We start from the raw sequence: 19,490 nt of genomic DNA, 5'->3' as shown, positions 1-19,490 counted from the left end.
ATCAAAAGCGATACCCCCTCAAGGAAAGTGTAGGAGCTTCTGCTGTAGAGGCCAGGTCATCAGGGAAACAAGAAAAAAAAAAGCATGTAGTTGGGGAACCATGTTGGTATATATGAAGCTGGCTGGAGGTGGAGTGGGGGTTGCTCATAAATACTGCAGCATTTTTTTTTGGTGATACAATTCATGTTAAGTGACTTGCCCAAGGTCACACAGCTAGTAAGTGTTAAGTGTCTGAGGCTGGATTTGAACTCAGGTCCTCCAGATTCCCAGGCTGGTGCTCTATTCACTGTGCCACCTAGCTGCCCTGCATCATTTCTAAGTACCACAATTGTCTCTCAGTAGAAAGGACCTCCACCAGTAGAATGCCAACTCCTTGAGAGTAGTGCCTGTGTTGTATCCCTAACATCTAGAGTTCTGCCTCACACATTTATTTTTTTTGCGGGGCCCAGGCTCGTGATTTTATCAGTGTAGGAATCTCCCTGAGACAAAGTTTCCTCAAGCACTGCAGAGTAGTACCTCTTCTCTGCAATTTCTAGTCCTGGAGAGTTGTTGGAGAGCAATAAGAGGTTAAGCGACTTGCACAGTCCCACAGCCACTACTTGCTGGAGGCAGGACCTCAGTCTTCCTGACGCCTTGGGTTCTCTGTCCACAGTGCTGCAATTTCTATCACCTTGAAGAGTAAGCACTAAAAAAAGTTTGATCGGTTGAACTGAATATATGGTTCAGCAACCTAGTCACACCAGTGGTCAGCTTTACCATTAGAATTGGTAGAATTTATTGCTGCATCTCTAGAGAAGACCATTTTATTCAGCTGAATGAGATGGTAATAGGAGTTACTAAGAGCTCGGTAGAAACTGTAAGATTATTTTGTCTTTGGAGAAGGGATTAGACCTGCGTCTGTCTTTCCTGAGAAGGGCTATTGAGCCTAGTTTCAAACATTGCAATGACTTTTCTCTTCCTTTATGAGGTTATTCCATTCCCAAAGTAACCGTTGATGAGGTCTATTTTCCTGACATTCAGTCTGAATTTACTGTTCTCAGTGCCATCTGATTCTTCCCAGATGTGCTATATGGATGAGTCAACACTTGTCCCAAAAAATAAATGAAATGACAAGTGAATGCAATATGTGATGGGGGCAGCAAGGCTGCCAGGTTCCTTCTTGTGGCTGTACTGATCCAATCCTCTCATTAAAAAAGAGTGTCAAATGAAAAAAAGCCCTTTTGGGTGGTGTAGCCACCAGCACAATCACAGCGTGTCAGAACTAGAAAGCCTCAGTGGATCTTCTGATTCAATCCCCTTATTTTACAGATATGGAGACTAAGGAACAGAACGAGAAGGCTCTTGGTTTGGTGAAGCTAGAAATTTTGTGGCCCTTCATTGGGGCCCTCAGGGCACAAGGGCAAGTAAGCTTCTATTCCAGCACTAGCTAAGTATGTACCTCACTTTTTTATTTGTATCCCTAGCCCATAGCCCAATGCTTGACACATAGTAGGTTTTTCATAATATCATGGCTCTATAGTTGAAACAGATCTTGGGCAATGAATGGTCAACTGGTCTAAACCCTTCCCCCTATTTTCAGATAAGGTAATTAATGCTCAGGGAGGCTAAGTGGTTTGTTTGAGGTCAAAGTATAAGGGACAGAGGTTCCCTGACACCAAGACCTGTGCTAACGCTTGAGAAATGCTTATTGATTATATATGGGATTATATATGGGATCCCAGGGAAGCTAGGTGGTGCGGTGGATAAAGTACCAGACCTGAATTCAGAAGGGCCTGAGTTCAAATCCGGCCTCAGACACTTGATGCTTACTAGCTGTGTGATCCTGGGGCAAGTCGCTTAACCCCCACTGCCCCGAAAAAAATATTCAGAGGTGTCAAATTTGTGGCCAGTAGGCCTCAAGCCTGAAAAACTCCCAAGTGATGCCTGAACTGAATATATATGGGATCCCTTCCCATGTAGAGATGCAAGTTCTGAAACTAGAGAAAGTGACTTTTATCAGTAGAATGGGGATTATCATCATCAATCAATCACCAACCATTTATTAGGTACCTATTATGTGCCAGGCACTCTACTAGGCATTATCATTACTGTCATTTCAGCATTTCTAAAGAGCTATGATTTCATCAGATTAGATTAAGGATTCTTAACTAGAGATCCATGGATTTTTTTTGGTTACATGTTTTGATGACTATATTTTAAATCAACCAGTTTTGTTGTAATAGGTAATCCTATGTGTTTTAGGCATTAAAATTATTCTGAGCAAGGATCAATAGGCTTCCCAAACTTCTGAAGGAATCTTTAACACACACACACACACACACATACACACACACAATTCAAACCCCCTCATCAAGATGCTTCTTTAACCAAAGCAGATTGCAGCCTACCATCCCCTCTCCCCCAACCCCTCCTCAGAAGATTACTTGGTAGCCATCTTTCTGGTAACAAGCTTCTCTGACCTTCAGCTAAGCCCTTAGACATCCAACATTCATTAATTCCTGGGCTTATAGTTGACCTTTCAAGCTTGGAAGGCCATGCATGAACTTGTGCCCCTACAATGGCAAAGGTGTGGAAAACTCAGGCTACCTCCATGCCAGGATGGGGCATCGGGGGGAGACTTGAAGAAATAGTTATTATTGTGACCACTGGAAATATTGTTCAGTCTACACCGAAGAATGAAACACAGTTAGTGGAAAAGATAACTGATTTGACCCAAAATCAAATATAGGGTAAGAGAATATTTTTTCTAAATATGGCATATGTATAAGAGAAAATACATTTTTAGAGATACACTTTCTCCATAGACATTTTTCCTGGCCTGGTCTTTGTAGGACAACTAGAAACTCTTGGGTTTTAGCTGAGAACAAACAGAAGGTGACCTCTTCAGCCCATAGACACTGGGAGTAGAGTCTTCCAAATTGCTTTATTATGGCTGCCAGACAAATTCTATCAGCAAAGCTATTTCTTTTTCAGCTGTCACTGTTGATTGAACACCCAGCAAGCAGGGAGTATTCTTCCCAACCCTGAGAAAGGACACATACCATCCTCCTCTGTCTGCACCACAAGCTCCTCACTTTCCATCTTCCCCTCTGGGTTGGAGAGTACAAGTCTCAGCTGGATGGTCATGAATGGGCGGAGGCCCCTTAGGGTATAGTGGGATGATGTCTGGACGACTTCCTCAGCTTCATACTGCTGTTGATTGAATACATACTGATATTGGACAGTAAGGTTGTAGCTGTGGCAACGGGTCACCGCATACCCAAAGGGTTCCCATTGGAGGGTCAGCTGTCTAGAGCGGATATCCACGATCTCCACATTTTGGGGACCATGCACCGGATCTGTGGAAATAAACAAGAGGAGCAAAACTATTGATAAAGGGCAAGAAAGATCTGTTTAAAAGAGAGGAAATATACAATGCTTTAATATATTTAGTACATCATTACAAATACTCTTGGTAGGTGATATGAATCCTGGAATCAGGGTCAGGACACCTGGGTTCAAATCCTACTTCTGACACATGCTAGCTGTGTATCCTGAGCAGTCATTTAACTACTATGGACCTCGGTTTTCTCTTCATAACTGGACTTAATGTCCCCTAAAGTCTTTTGCAGCTCTGACTCTCTGATCCTATGACACAAGCTAGCTATATGACCATGGGCAAAGCCATAATCTAAGTTTCAGTTTCTTAAATCTGTAAAATGGGTGTAATGATATTTATACAGAGTAAATAAAGCAATTTTTAAATTTTAAAATACTACATAAATGTATTATTGTTGTTTTTATCTTGTTATCATCATCATCATCATTATTGGAATTAGAGTTTATACTGGGAGCCAGGAAATCCAGGTTCTACTTCTTGTTTTATCATTGACTGTAAGGAAGATGGGAATTATATTACTCCCACTTTATAGCTGATAAGACTGAATCTCAGAGAGTAAAAGTGACTCTTCTCTTCCTCCTCTAACTTTCCTTCCATACCTCATTTACCTTCCCCAATTATACAACTGGTAATGGCCAAAGTGGGGTTCCACACCTCCGGTACATTGACCTCAAATTCAGGGCCTTTTCTATTGCACCCTATTGTTTCTCTGTGAGAAATAGTGAAATCAGAATTCTGGCAACTACTGTTAAGCGTCTCAGCATAATAACAAATCCAGAGAAACACTAGCCCTGGGACTTGTTGGGAGAGTTTTAGTACTGCTCTGAGGACCACTTCAAGAATTTCTATTTCATTCTAAATCTTTCATTTAATCAGAATAATAGTAAAGTATTCTCCCCATTTTACACAGGAAGAAATTAAAGCGCAGAGAGCTGAAATGGCTGGCTCAAATGTCAATGTGGGAATTTGAACCCAGGTCTTCTGGAATCAAGTCCAGCTGGTTCTACTATATTAGCCTTCATGCTCAATCATTTACATAGAGGACAATCAAGTGATTTTACACTTCGGATCCACGTATGGATTCATTCATTCATCCATCTACTAACTTTATTATTAATTCAATATGTACTTTGTAGAGAAATATGAAAGAAATGATGTATAATACAACATTTTAGAAGCACACACTAGGAAAGGGAGGTGGGCTAGTAACCACAGTCAGGGGTGAAGAGAGGGGCAAAGCATATTTTGCACTTATGTGACCTTGGAACAATCAATTCCTAGATTGTAGACTTAGTTTCCTTCGATGTAAAACAAAGACAAGGGGTTGAACCAGATCTCAGAGGTCTCTTTTAGCTTTAGATCCCATGTTGGGCTATGAATATGACCTAAAACATGCACCCACCCACACACATACACACATAAAATCAGGTATGCTATCAAAGAAGTCATGGCATAATATATAGAAAGAGTATTACATTTGGAGTCAGGAAGATGGGTTCAAATCTTTCTTTAGACACTAGCTGGTAAGTCACTACACAGCTCTATAACTCAGTTTCCTCATCTGTTAAATGAGGAGGATAGACTCACTGGGATTCTAAAGTACTTTTCATCTCTAAATGTATGATCCTATGACAATTAGGAAGATTCATCACTGGTATGAATGGCTGACATTGGTCAAACTATAAAGTCAGGTAAAGTGATTGCTGTATTTCCTTTCTCCTCTTCCAATCTTCTTTTTAAACTCTACTTCCTAGTGTCTTTACCCTTTCCAGATGCATGCCCCAGCTAGTTGCCTTGGAAGCCAATAACACATCTGGGAAGCCAGCCTCCATTTCTCCTACCATTGAGCATCAAAGTTCTTGCCCTAAAGGATTTTTGCTTTAACTTTAGCAGCAATGAAAACAAAAGGCCCATCTTTTTTTATTAGCACAATTTTACTAGTCTTGCTAAAAGGCAACAAGAAATAGAAAACAACAATTTCCAAATAACCAAATAGGAATATCATGCAAAAGGCAATAGAGTGGAGCACGTTGGTTAAAAAGAGGATATGACATTAAACCAATGAGGAACTCTGAGGAAGAACAGAAATAAAAGACTTCATGAAGGAACTATATGATAAGAAGAGAAGATGGATTAATTCCCTGCTTAGGGCAAAGGATGTCAGACAAATTGGCAGAGTGATATCCTCGAGATATCAGAAGAAAGCAAGAAAGATCTCTATTATAAAAGTGGAATTTATGGGAAGGACACAAATAAATGTTGTGCAGGATGGGAAAGCATCTATGGACTACAGCCAGCATCATTGGGGGTATTTCCCGAATTGGTGATACCGTAATACATTTGTATAGTCCTGAGAGAGGGATGAGAGCTGGATCATGGTCCTTGGGATTCAGTGGTTAAATGTCCACCAGATACATTCTTCATACCCATTCCCACAGCATTATTTGACCAATCTCATTGTAACTAGGGTGTGAGCTAATGGCTTTGGAATCATTAAGGTATACCTCCCTTGGGGGTATTTACCTTTTAGCAGAATTTTTTAAATCTCAAAGACAAAAAAGCCTTTGATACCCATAGGAATACATTTCCTATGGTTCAATTTCAGGCATGATTAAAACACACATTTTTAAAAATGATCTAGGGGAGTTTTCTGTGGAAAGGGAATCTTGGTTAATTTCTGTGAATCAGATAATTATCTCCCCCAATACAATTTGCAAAATGAGTTTTCATAAAATAGGTTCACCAAAGTTCCACAAATGCCATACTCTTTGGACTCATCATAGTGCAGACGTGACTGCAGGTTTTCAAAGGCTATATTGAAGAGTCAGTAGGCCCTGAAAGGTGGAAAAGACTTTGAATACTGGTCCATTGACTAAGAGACTCTGCATCTATCAATAAAGGAGTGGCTTAGTTATACTCATAGTAGTTCATCACCAGAAGGTTGGCCACCAGGTGATGAGATTTTTTGGCTACAGCAACTCATTAAACTGTTTACTAAGTCCTGGAGGGGTGGCCATCTGCAAGAGTGTGAGAAGTAGCCAAAGTCATGAAATCACAGATATTTTGAAGCATTGCTTTATAAATTGATTTTGATAAATTTGGTTGGTTAATAATGAGTTGTATCATTACGGACTAAATATCAAATTTATCCAAACTTTCTGGCAGTCATTTCTGTCCTTGGCCTGAGTCAAAAGCTGAGTGAACACCAAAACAAGTTAACAAGCCATGTTCAAACAACCATGAAAAAAAAACTGAAAATGGATGTGGCAAAATCATAAAGAATAGGCTTGGCCCTAAATAAAAGATATGAAAAGACACCTCTTCAGTTACTTTTACAAAAGCAGTGGTGGGATAGGGGAAATCTCACTGGTATGGAACATTGCATCTAATGCCAGATTTTCTTACAATGTGTAGATTGGTTTTGCCAAATATTTTTCTCTCTTTTCCTTTGAATAAATTCTTTGTTATAAGGGATGGTTCACTAAAAAGGGAGGATGAGAGGGATGCGAGGAGAAATTGAGTGATAGAAAAAACAAAAAAATTATAAAAATCCAATTTATAAAATTACATTCAGGAGGCAGCTAGGTAGTACAGTGGAAAAAGCACCAGCCCCAGATTCAGGAGGACCTGAGTTCAAATCCAGCCTCAGACACTTGACACTTACTAGCTGTGTGACCCTGGGCAAGTCATTTAACCCTTATTGCCCCACCAAAAAAACAAAAACAAAAACACAGAACAAAAACAAAAAACCTACACTCAGTAGCTTACTAGCATTGTTAATAAAAAGACAGACTGAAAAAATCCCAGTTGAATGGGCTTATAGAATACTATAGTTTTCAAAATATAAAAACTGGATTTTCTGGAAAATTTTAGTATTCTATAAATGAAAATAAAAATGTAATTAGAAGAACTATTTAGGATGGCATACATCTTGCTATCTGATATAACCTTGAGTTAATTATTTATCCTAGATTGTATCTTTTTAGAATCATAGAATCTCACAATCATCTAGTTAATCATCCAGTGATCATCTAGTTGAATTATCTCCCTCAAAAGCACGAATCTGTTCTATTATATTCCTGACAAATGGGTCACCCAGCTTTTATTTCAATCCCTCTAGGGACAGGGGAGTCATCATGTCCCAAGGCAACTCACTCTACATTTGGATCACTTTAATTGTTGGGAACTTATTCCTCCTAGTGATCTTCATTCATTGGTTTCAATTCTGTCCTCTGGAACCACAAAGAACCAATGTAATCCATGTTTCCCAGGATACTCTTCAAATATCCGAAGACAGAGGATGTACCTTCCTAAATCATCCACATGTGTACCCTTTTTTAAAGAAAACATTTTCCTCTTCATTAGTTAAATTTCCTAGAATAGGATTTCAAAGGATCATAGATTTATAGTTTAAAAAGAAACTGTGAGATGACCAAGTCTAACCTCATTTTATAGATAAGAAAATTGAGTCACAGAGACGTTAAATGACTTGCTTAGGGTGACACAGCTGGCAAATACCTGAGGTAAGATTTGAACCCAGGTCTCCTGACTTTTAAGTCCAATGCCTTTCCCACTACACCAAAGACCATTTTGATCATCCTTTGCTTGGTTTGCTTAATAGAAAGATCTTCACTTTTACTCCTGTGCTCTTTTTGTTATGGCACAACCAACAATCAGATATGTGAGTAGTCAATCAACAAATATTACCAGGCACTAACTATATGCCAGAGGGTATAAAGGCAAAAATATGTTCCCTAACCACAAAGAGTTTTTTAATTCAATTTTGTTTTATTTTCAGGTACATATTCTCTCCTCCCCACCATTTAGAAAGCAAAATACAAACCATGCAACCAAACAAAAATATTACAAATATGCATATAGTCAAACAAAACAAATTCTCACATTGACAACATGAAAAAAATTAAAATTAAAAAAGAATGCATCTCAATCTGCACTCTGAGTTCGTGCCTCTCTTTCACAGGATAGATAGCATGGTTTATCCTCTGGAATCATGGCTGGTGATTGTGTGGATCAATGTAAAGAGTTCTTATTTGATACATAGAAAATATATACACTATAAGTTATATGCAAGTTTAGGGAGGAGATGCTGGCATGGGGGACACCTAGAAAGATCTCCCAGAGAAGGTGGGACTTTAGGTGAGTCAGGAAGAAGTCTGGGGCAGAGGCTAAGAGGTAGAGTATTTCAGGTGTGGGGAAAGCCAATGAAAAGGCAAAGAGTTGAAAGACAAAGTGTCATGGCTGAGAAACAGCGAGTAAGCTAATGTTGATGGCCCATAATGGTACATGGTGGGGAGTTAATGAAAAGGTAGGAAGGGCACAGGTTGTCTTTGGCATCCAGTTTTTTCCAAGCATGTGTACGTTGAACCTGAGGTCAAAGGTTGCCTTCCCTCCTGAACTTTAATCACCCAGTTCTGGCTTGCTGGTGGAACTCCATGCCAGGCTCTTTGGGAGGGAGGATGTGAACAGAGGTGGAGATGCAGCCAGAGCATAAGTCATAGTTCTCTTGCATTTAGGGGAAATCAGCAAGAAAGCTCCAAGAAAGCAAACAGCTGAGAGGCAGAAACTTCCCTGATCCTCTGAAGTGCTCAAATCAACTAGAGAGGAAAATGGAGGGGCTTGAGAGCCATTAATGTTGAACTGAGCACCTTGCATTCTCCAGTGACGGATCTCTCAGAGTGGAGATCACTCCAGCTCATTTCGGTAAATAGACCATCTTTCCTACTTCTGAAGAGCCTCCTTTATATAAACACCTTTCTTTTTCCTTTTAAAAAAGCTTTCAAAATGAAAGAATGTATATTTTATCCCATGTAGCCCCAAAGCAAGCCCAGAACCCAGGTGAAAGGGCAATGGCCCAGCCGGGGGCAGCAGAGAGCTGTAAAAGTGTGCGTGGGGGGGGGGGGGGGGAGACGCAAATCCACAAAGGTGTGGGAAGTTGGGAGGGGAGGTACCTCCTATCTGAGGAAACTGGGGTTGGGAGTTTGGCGGGACTGGGATTGGGCAACTAGTGCCTGCTGGGAGGGAACTAAGGACTGAGTTCTGACAGAGAACAAGGCACTAAGGCTCAACCCGATAGTGTGTGCTGTTTACAGGGAAGGCAGACGACAGAGAGAGAGATGGAAGACACAAGGCAGCTGGGAACAGTGGCAGGTCACAGCAGATCCTAGGAAGCAGTGGGGGACTGTGGATCAGGCATAGGATCTGGAGAAGCTGCTGGCTCTGGGGGTGATGGGGGGTGCTGAACTGGGAGGCACAACTGGCTTCTGAAGGCCCATCCTCAGGTTCTTAAGATAATGAGGGTTGGCAGGATTCCTGAATATGTGTAGGCATTAATTTTAAAAAGTTAAAGGTTAGGAAAAGGGTACTTGGTTCTGTTATTCCATTGACATAGGGAGCTGCTAGATTAAAAAAAATCCCTCTATTAGTACAGGCTGACATAGAACATTGAGGGGTTAAATGACTTGCCCCCAGTCTCACAGCCAATATATGTCAAAGAGGTGGCAAGTGAACTCGCTTCTTTTTGGTTTCAAGGTAAGCTCTCTAACCAATACACATCCTATTTTCCTTGTGCCTGAGATGATCTAAAACATGGGAAGAGGCACATTCCATTAAATGAGCTGCTTAGAGAAGCATTCTGTACATGAGAAAAACTAGAAGGAAGGAGCCCTATGCTTTCCCGGGTAGTAGAGTCTGACTTTCAAAAGTTTAATAAATAGAATGAATCATTCCATAACAATAGCTATGCCTTACTTTTTCTGCACATCCTTTCCTTTGTTCCAAGCTCTTCTCTCCAGACTTCTCTGAAATCACCACTGTCTCATTCAAAAGATGGCTTGCAAATTGAGCAATGGAAGAGTTCACATTTTCAGTCCATTTCCTTGCTCCCTCTCCCCTTCCCTCCCCAACATTGGTGTGCACTTGTTTAGATGACAAACTCTGGCTTTGGTCCAGATAAGGAAATCTGAAGATTTGCCTCCCAACTGCATCAAACAGGCTTGAAATTGCTGAGAAAGTGATGTGCGTGCAGCTGTAATTGGGTTTATTGAATTGGGTTCCCCCACTGAAATATTTGAAAGGCAGTAAGCTAAAGTTTCTTATTCTTTCCTGTGGATCTTATTGAATGATGGCTGACAATTCAAAAACTTTTCCAGTAACTAAAAAAATACACTGATTGCTCTGAGATACTGGAATGTTTGCCCCTGCCTTCTAGCATCTTACACTAAGAGAGTGTGTTGGGGGTATCTCTTACTTTTTACTCCCACAACCCATAACCCAATCTCATGCTTGGATTATTGTCATCATCTCCTGACTGATTTCCTTGCCCTCTGAGTCTCTTCCCTTCCATCCATTCAGAGAATGCTACAGGATTCCTAAATCTTTTAAAAACATGTTACTATTCCTATTCCTAAACTTTCCAGTGGCTCCCATACTATTTTGGGTCCTCCAAAAGCTGGTTCCAATCTACTTCTCATTTTAGGCCATGCTATTCCCTAAGAACAACCCTCTCTAGGTTTTTCATGTGCTCTTTAAGTATGGAATGCATACTTTCCCAACACATTTATTCCCTTTCCCAACACCTTTACTTATGTTATTCTGCAGCCTGGAATGCCTTCCCTTCCCTTTAAAATTTTACCTGTCCAACTTCTACTTATATCACCTCTTAGCTTGTCCTTCTCCTGAAGTTTCTCCTAATGACTCCCACTTAAAATAACAGCGGTCCTTCCTTCAAACTTAACTTAGATTGTTTGTTTTTGTTTTGTTTTGTTTTGTGTAAGGTAATTGGGGTTAAGTGACTTGCCCAGGGTCACACAGCTAGTAAGTGTTAAGTGTCTGAGGCTGGATTTGAACTCAGGTACTCCTGAATCCAGGGCCGGTGCTTTATCCACTGCACCACCTAGCTGCCCCGACTTAGATTGTTTAATGTCTCCACTATCATTTCCTTCTATTGGTCCTAATTCTGCCGTCTGGGGCCAAGCAGAATAAGTTTGTTCTCATTTACTTATGATAGCCCCTCAAAAACTTAAAGATGACTATCACATTTCTCTAAATCACCTCTTCTACAATCTAAGTTTCTCTAGTTCCTTTAACAGAGCATCATATAGCACCATCTCCAGTCTTCTAGTCTATCCTGGCTACCCTTCCTTTGGATGTGCTTAAAAATCCATATTCTTTTTTCTCTTTTGGTTTTCTTTTTAATTATCTTTAGAAACTAGAAGAAAAGTGGTGGCTTTGGCTTTACTTATGAAAGAGAGGACATTCTCTCTCTCTCCCTCACCATGCTTATCCTCCTCTTCTGTTTCCATCCCCAACACAGACCTGAGCAGGGTCTCCTCAAGAATTCAGGGACAGACTATTGTGGACAGATGTCCAGTCACCATAGCCCCGCTCTGCTTCTGACTTTGTTTTCCCAGAAAGGAGCCTCCTAGAATTACTCCCAACCTCAGATATATCTTGAACACTTATTACCTTTGTTCAGGTGGATGAGGAAACCTTGATTCTCTTCCTTTCCAAAAAATGCTTAAAGAATGTGGTGCCTTCTGAACCACATATGTGGGAGGAGGAGGTACAGGAGTCAGTTCCTTATAGGGTCAAGTGCAAAAGATCATTTTCAGACTAGCAGGAGCATTTCTCCTTAGAGACAGCAGGACAGGATTAGATGGTTTCAGGAGGTGAATAGGTAGGAGCTGGATAGGTAGGAGTAAAGGTGGGTGTGGGGGGGTTTGCTCCTGCTTAGTTTTTAATTAAATTTTATCTGAGACTCCCTAAAGGCTTTCTGGGCATACAAGTGCCAGCTGCTGCCGTCCTTGGTTTATAGGAAAGGACACTTGGGTATTATTTGCTTCAAGGTCACCCTGACTGCATCTAGAGGACAACCACCCACATTTCTGGCTGGAAAAAGACCCAGAGACATTTCTCAATGGTGGTGAACTTACAGAATTCTAGAACACTTTTTCCTTAGTGGGTGATAGGCATCCCCTTTCTGCCTCATTCTCCTACAACACGTGCTATCCCCACCCACATTTTTCAAACAGACTTTCTGCTCCACCATGTTACCAAGAAACTGTGAGTAACCTAACATAACTGGGCCTAATAGGAAAAGCCTAGGTCTGACCCTAGCCTCCATGTTTACTAATTTTGTGATCATGCATGTCACACAATCTCTTTAACCTTTGATTTCTTCATCCCTAAAGCAGGAATGATAATACTTGTAGACTTTATCTCACAGGGCTGATGTGAAGAGGCTTGGGAACCTTAAAACATTGTATAAATGCCAAAGGGCATAGCTATTATCATCTATGCTTGTTGAAATACCTTCCTTCAAAGCTCAAATCATGTGCAACCTTCTTCATGAAGCTCTCCCTGATTTTTTCCTTCTCTTACCTAAGTGAAAGTCATTTCTTCCTCCCTACTTTCTTCCTTCTCTGCCTGGATCTCTCCTTTCCCCTGTGGTTTACTACTTTGTACCACAGTGGTTTATTTTATTTTATTTTGTTTTTGTTTTTTGTGGGGCAATGAGGGTTAAGTGACTTGCCCAGGGTTATACAGCTAGTAAGTGTCAAGTGTCTGAGGCCGGATTTGAACCCAGGTCCTCCTGAATCCAAGACTTGTGCTTTATCCACTGCATCACCTAGCTGCCCCTACAGTGGCTTATTTTAGATCCCTTCTTACTTAAGTGGAATGACTATGCCATTTCCCCATCTTTGTAGCATTGGCACAAGCCCCTGAACATAGCAAGTGCTAAATAAATAAAGAAATGTTGGTTGAATTGCTACCTGTGATCCTGGTCAGACACTATTTCCAAAATCACTGTGGAAAAAAAAATCTTTGGATAGATCCTCCTCTGAATCATGGCAGGGGCATGAGCAACCATTCTGGCTCTGAGCTGCAGGATCAGCTGGGGAAAGGGGCTGTTAAGAAGTAGCATTGTAGACTTGGATTTGGAAGACGTGGGTCTGAGTTCTACTTCTTCTGCTAACTAGCTATGGGACCCTCATTTTTCACATCTATAAAAGGTATACAGTAACCCCTGCTGTGTCTGACTCATGAGGCTGCTGTGAAGATGACATGAGAAAATAGATAGGAACTAATGATTTGCTAATATCTCTCCAAGATCTAAGCCTGTTGAATGCCTATGAACATGTGCTGTGGATTGCAGAATGCTGTGTAAATGGACAGCGGTGGAGGAGATAGAGTACTGGGTTTGGAGTCCAGAAGACCTGCCCCAGTTTTAATACTAACTCAGACACTTACTAGCTGTATGATGCTGGGCAAGTACCCTAAATTCTCTAAGCCTCAGTTTCTTCATCTGCCCAAAGAGGATGAGAACACCTATTTCTCAGGGTTGTTGTGAGGATCAGGTGAGACAACTAATGTAAAGCACTTTGAAAAATTTGGAGTGCCTTATAAATGCTAGTTATTGTTGATGTTGTTAGTGTCATATCCACTGGCCTGATCCTGGATTTGCCTTTTGGTGGTGGTAGTGACTATGGTTCACTGATAACTGGGCTAGGAGTGGTGTGCCTTGTTTCCTGGAAATTCTCAATGATTTCTAATTACATTTCCAAACTGCCATTTTAATCTTCTTTAAGCCATAAGGGAAGAGACAAGTTGGGATGTTTCTGTTGTACAAACAATGAGAGGCAGCTTTAGAGTCAGGATCAGATTCTATGCAACAATTCCTTGGCACTATTAAGTTGGTAAAAGTAGTCAGAACTAGAAGCCAAGTCCAGGCTCTATAGTGTCTTGCATAAAAATAATTAGCTGAGGAATGCCCATCAATTGGGAAATGGCTAAACAAACTGTGGTATGTGATGGTGATGGAATATAATTGTGCTATATGAAATGACAAGCAGGGTGACTTCAGAAAGGCCTGAAAAGACTTGTATGAACTGATGTATAATGAAGTGAGCAGAACCAGGAGAACATTGTACATGGTGACAGCATTATTGTTCTATGAGCAATTGTGAATGACTTAACTACTCTCAAAGATACAATCCCAAAGGACTGTTGATGAAGCATACTATCCACCTCCAAAGAAAGAATTGATATTTATGGAACATAGACTGAAGCATGCTATTTAACTTTCTTTCATTTTTTTCTTTTATTGAAGTTTTCTTATACAAAATGACTAATATGGGGGGCAGCTAAGTGGCACAGTGGATAGAGCACTGACCTTAGGTTCAGGAGGACCTGAGTTCAAATCCAGCCTCAGACACTTGACACTTACTAGCTGTGTGACCCTGGGAAAGTTACTTAACCCTCATTGCCCCACAAAAAAAAGAGCAAGGGAGGAAAAAAACGACTAATATGGTAACGTTATGCATAATCGTACATGAATAACCTATATCTGATTGCTTACTGCCTCAGGGAGTGAGGAGGGGAGGGAGGGATAAAAATTGGAACCCCAAACCATGAATAAAAATGTTTATTACTTTAAAAAATAAAAAATAATAAGCTGGTATTTATATATTGCTTAAAAGTCTGCAAAACGTTTTACATATATTATCTAATTTGATCCTCACAACAAGCCCTGGTGGTAGGTGCTATTATTATTATTATAGTAGATGCTATTATTCTTCTCATTTTCCAGATGAAGAAGTAAGGCTGAAAGAAGTTGAAACTTTCCCAGTTTCAGACAGCTATTAAGTCTTGAAGGTAAGAGGTGAACTTGACTGTAAGTCTAATACTCAATCCTCTCTTCCTAGAACATGGGGGAAAGATAAGACAGAGCACTGGAATATTACAGGGACTGGGTGTGCCATGGTGAGGAGAATGTGAAATGTGCTACCCAAGTAACACAAGAAGCAGCATCTAGGTCAGGCCTTGGAGGAAGTCTGGAATGAGGCCATACTGCCTGCTGGTCTCATTCTCAGAGTAAATTAAACGTGTGTAGTTGTGTATGTGTGTTTATGTATTATGAATGTATATGTGTATTTATGTATATATACATGTAGGTGTGTATGTATGTATGTATATGTATATATATACATACATATATATATATATTTATCATTGAGGAAGTGCTGAATTAAGTCCAATATGATATAGTTTTAGCTTCCTAAGTTCTTGAACAGATACATGATCTTATCAATGTGGTAATTCCTTCTAAGGATGCAGATTATGATCCTTCCAGCCTGATTTTTTTATGCATGTTTTTCTATAAGTTCACCACAGTGGGTCCACCCAATGTTCATGGGTCCTTTCTCACTTCCTCTTAGCACCCAAAGATAACAGTAGATGACATGGACTATCCATTGGCTATCTCTCATTTGTACCACATGACTAGTTCATCATCTGCTCACAATTGAATGAGTGTATGTGTGTGTGTGTGTGTGTGTGTGTGTGTGTGTGTGTGTGTGAGAGAGAGAGAGAGAGAGAGAGAGAGAGAGAGAGAGAGAGAGAGAGAGAAAGAGAGAGGCACAGAGACAAAAAGACACAGAGAGACAGACAAAAACAGAGACAGAGACAGAGAGAACATATAAATAATTCTGAATCTTGAGTTAAGGTACAGCATTGGACAGAAGAATAGGGCTCAATGTCCTTTGGAAAACTGAAGTTCTTTTAATGATTCCCAAGTTTCTACTTGAAACAAAAGCCAATCTTTTAAAACTCATTATTGTTCTGGCTCTGGCAATCACTACTTTATGACCTAAATAAATTCACTTGACCTCTCTTGGCCTTACTTTCCTTACCTTTAAAATGAGGAGGTTGAACTAGAAGATTTCTAATTTCCCATCCAACTCTAAATCTATGACCAATCAACGGGTCAAGCTTTCAAGAAGAATGTATTAAATGTGCTCTTTGTACCAGTCGCTGTGCTATGTGCTTGGAGATGCAAATATAATCAATGAAGTAATCCCTACTCACAAAGTGATTACATTTTAATGAGAAATAAAACATGTATATATAGCATATACAGGGTAAATATGAATAGCTATAGATATAAACAGAAATATGTACAGGAGAAAATAAGTTTGTAAGTGTATAGAATAAATACAAATAAGTACCAAACAGTTTAACACAAGACTACTTAGGAAGGAAGAGTAGTAAGCAGTTGGCTGAATCAGGAAAGCTTTCCTTGCTAGGGTGAAGCTTGAGCTGTATGGTGGAAGAAGAAAGGAATTCTATGCAGTAGGAGTAAGGAAGAAGGGCCTTCCAGGCAAGGAGGATGGCTAATACAAAGTAACCAAAAGGGGAAGTGGAACATTACACATAAGGAAGAGAGAGGTCTTTTTGGCAGGGTCACAGACAGAGGAAAGCAGAGTAATGTGCAATGAGGTTGAAAAGACAGGTCGGGGCCATATTGTGAAGGGATTTAAAAGCTAGACGGGCAAGTTTATATTTTACCTTAGAGGCCACAGGAAGTCTGTGCAGTTGACTCACTGAGGGAATTACATATTCAGACCTGCATTTGAGGAGCCTCCCTTTGACAGCAGGGTGAAGGATGAACTAGAGGAGTGAGAGACTTGAGGCAGGGAGACAGATAAGGAGAGCACTGCAATAATCCAGGCAAAATGCTATGGGGGCCTGAACTAAGGAAATAGCTGTGTTGGTATAGTGAAAGGATGTGAGAAAAGTGGAAACAGAAATATCCAGGTTTGGCAATAGATTGGCTACTGGGGTGAGGGAGAGTGAGGAGCTGAAGATAATGCTGAGATTAGAACCCAGGACAGTAGAAGAGCAGTGGTGCCTCTGAGAGAAATAGTGATATTTACATATTGCTATTTATTACAGAGAGGGTCTGGAGGGAGAGATGTGAATTCAGTTTTGGATATGTGGAGTTTGAGATGTCTACTGGACATCTAAAGTCCAATAGGCAATTGGTGATGTGGGGCTGAAGCTCAAGGGATAGATCAGAGCTGGATGTGTAGATCTGTGAGTCATTTGTTTAGAAAGTCACATCCACCTGCACTGATAAAATAATTAAACCTTGATGAGACAATTAAGTGAGAGAGAACATGGAGGAAGAAAAGAGGGTTAAGGAGAGACTTGGCCTCCTGTAATCCTTTCACCTCTAGAACTCCAGAGACTGAATACCTGGGATCAGATTCTAGCTTTACTACTCACTACCCTCTGTTACTTTGAACCAGTCACTTCCCTCTTCTTTCTTTCTTTTTTTTCTTGGGGGGGTGGTGAGACAATTGGGGTTAAGTGACTTGCCCAGGGTCACACAGCTAGTAAGTGTTAAGTGTCTGAGGCTGTATTTGAACTCAGGTCCTCCTGACTCTAGGGCCAGTGCTCTATCTACTGTGCCACCTAACTGCCTCCCCCTTCCCTTTTCTGCACCTTCCCTATTAAATGAAAGGATTGGATTAAATGACCTCTAGGGTCCTGTCCAGTTTTAAACTAATAATCCTATGAATGAGATGATCTCTAAGGGTCCTTCCAGCTCTAAAACTTTATTACTTACTTTATACCTTGAGAACAAAGGTTTGGCTGAGCCTGGACTCCTCCTGCCAAAAGCAAGATGTGTGAAATATGCTAATGTCCTAAATCAAAACAGAACATCTTATTTAAACCAGAGCACAAATGTCTTCAATTCATGAATTTTCTAGGTGTTATTCTTGGTAGGCACTAGCTGGTGTTTGCTGGTGATACACAGACTGAGGAAAACCTACATTGAATGAATTTGGAGGATGGAGCTGTGTGTATATGTATGCATGTATGTATATGTATGTATTTGCATGTGTATATATACATATACACATATATATGTATATGTGTGTGTGTATATATATATAGATATATATAGATATATATGGGACTTCAGTGACTGTGAAATGGATCTTTTATTCATTTGGAAATACAATTTAAGTTCCTTTCTAATTGAATTGCAAAAGCATCCTCAGCAACCAGTCACATCCCAGCCAATGTGATGTGATATCACAAACAGAGTAATGCAATGACAGGAAGTTGGATGTGACCATTAATTTGCAGTTTCAGTATGGAAAAAGATACAAGGTGAAAGAAACACAATTAAAATCAATCTTCCCACAATCACTATCATTTCTGCCCACTCTATTGCTTATTCTCTACCACACACTCATATTTATCATAGCTATTTCTTCAACAGGGAGAAGCTGAACAGCATCACTTCTATATCTTATGATCGTGGGCGCTGAAAGAAAATATGTGACTTTATTCATTATGCTCATTCTGAAAACCAGAGCTGTCCAGCTATGGGGTTACTCCTTTACCTCTTCTTCATCCAGGCCATTTTCTGTCCTACCATCAAGTTACTTTTGCCATGCTGCACTCCAAACCACTCGTGCCCAGGTGGCATGCTGTTCTGAATAGTAAGAGTCAACTATATCCAGACTCGGCCAGTCAGCCAGTCAGTAAGTCAATAAGCATATGTTAAGTGCCTTTTACTTGTCAGGCACTGTGCTAAGCTCTAGGAATACAAAGAAAGATAAAAGACAGTTCTTGCTCTCAAGAAGCTCCTATTTTACTGGGAGAGAAGACATGGAAACATTTATAAAAATATATACACACAGTATAAACTGGAGATTATTAATTCAGGGAAGGCATTGGGATCAGGAGTCTTTTTTTAGAAGACAAGATTTTGGCTAGGACTTAAAGGAAGCCAGGGAAACCTGGATGTGGAGATGAGAGACAGGGGAAAGGATTATACACATAAAAAGTTAGTGGAAACGCCCAAATGGAGTTTCTTGTGCAAGGAAAAGCAAGGAGTTAAGTGTTACTGGATCACAAATTATATGGAGAGGGGAGGAGGGTGTAAGGTACAAGAAGCCTGGAAAGATAGAAGGATCCTAGGTTGTGAAGGGCTTAGAATGCTAAACAGAAGGTTTTATATTTGATCTAGTAGGTAATAGGAAGTTACTGGAATTTATTGAATAGATATTGACATGGTCAGATCTTTGCTTAACAGCTGAGTGGAAGATTGTCTGGAGCAGGGAAAGATTTGAGGAAAGGAGACCAAAATAGTAGTAGTAGTAGTAGTAGTAGTAGTAGTAGTAGTAGTAGTAGTAGTAGTAGTAGTAGTAGTAGTAGTAGTAGTAGTAGTACCAGGCCTCCACCAGTCGTGGATCAGCACCTTGAAGAGCCACAGGCCACAATGTGGTTGTACAAT

The 19,490-nt window shown here is 40.3% G+C and overlaps 1 protein-coding gene across 10 annotated transcripts in view; it reads right to left on the bottom strand.

Annotated features, from left to right (window-relative positions):
- Positions 1-19,490, bottom strand: part of PTPRT (protein tyrosine phosphatase receptor type T) — a 1,379,429-nt gene that overhangs the window by 387,923 nt on the left and 972,016 nt on the right. For all 10 annotated transcript variants that reach the window (XM_043980423.1, XM_043980419.1, XM_043980422.1 and 7 more), the window contains one exon: positions 3,042-3,338. In XM_043980423.1, the coding sequence (XP_043836358.1) occupies positions 3,042-3,338 (297 nt within the window). The remainder of the gene's footprint in view (positions 1-3,041; positions 3,339-19,490) is intronic.

This window comes from Dromiciops gliroides, chromosome 2 (assembly GCF_019393635.1).
Source record: "Dromiciops gliroides isolate mDroGli1 chromosome 2, mDroGli1.pri, whole genome shotgun sequence".
Lineage (NCBI taxonomy): Eukaryota > Metazoa > Chordata > Mammalia > Microbiotheria > Microbiotheriidae > Dromiciops > Dromiciops gliroides.
This window is presented reverse-complemented; position numbering and strand designations above follow the sequence as displayed.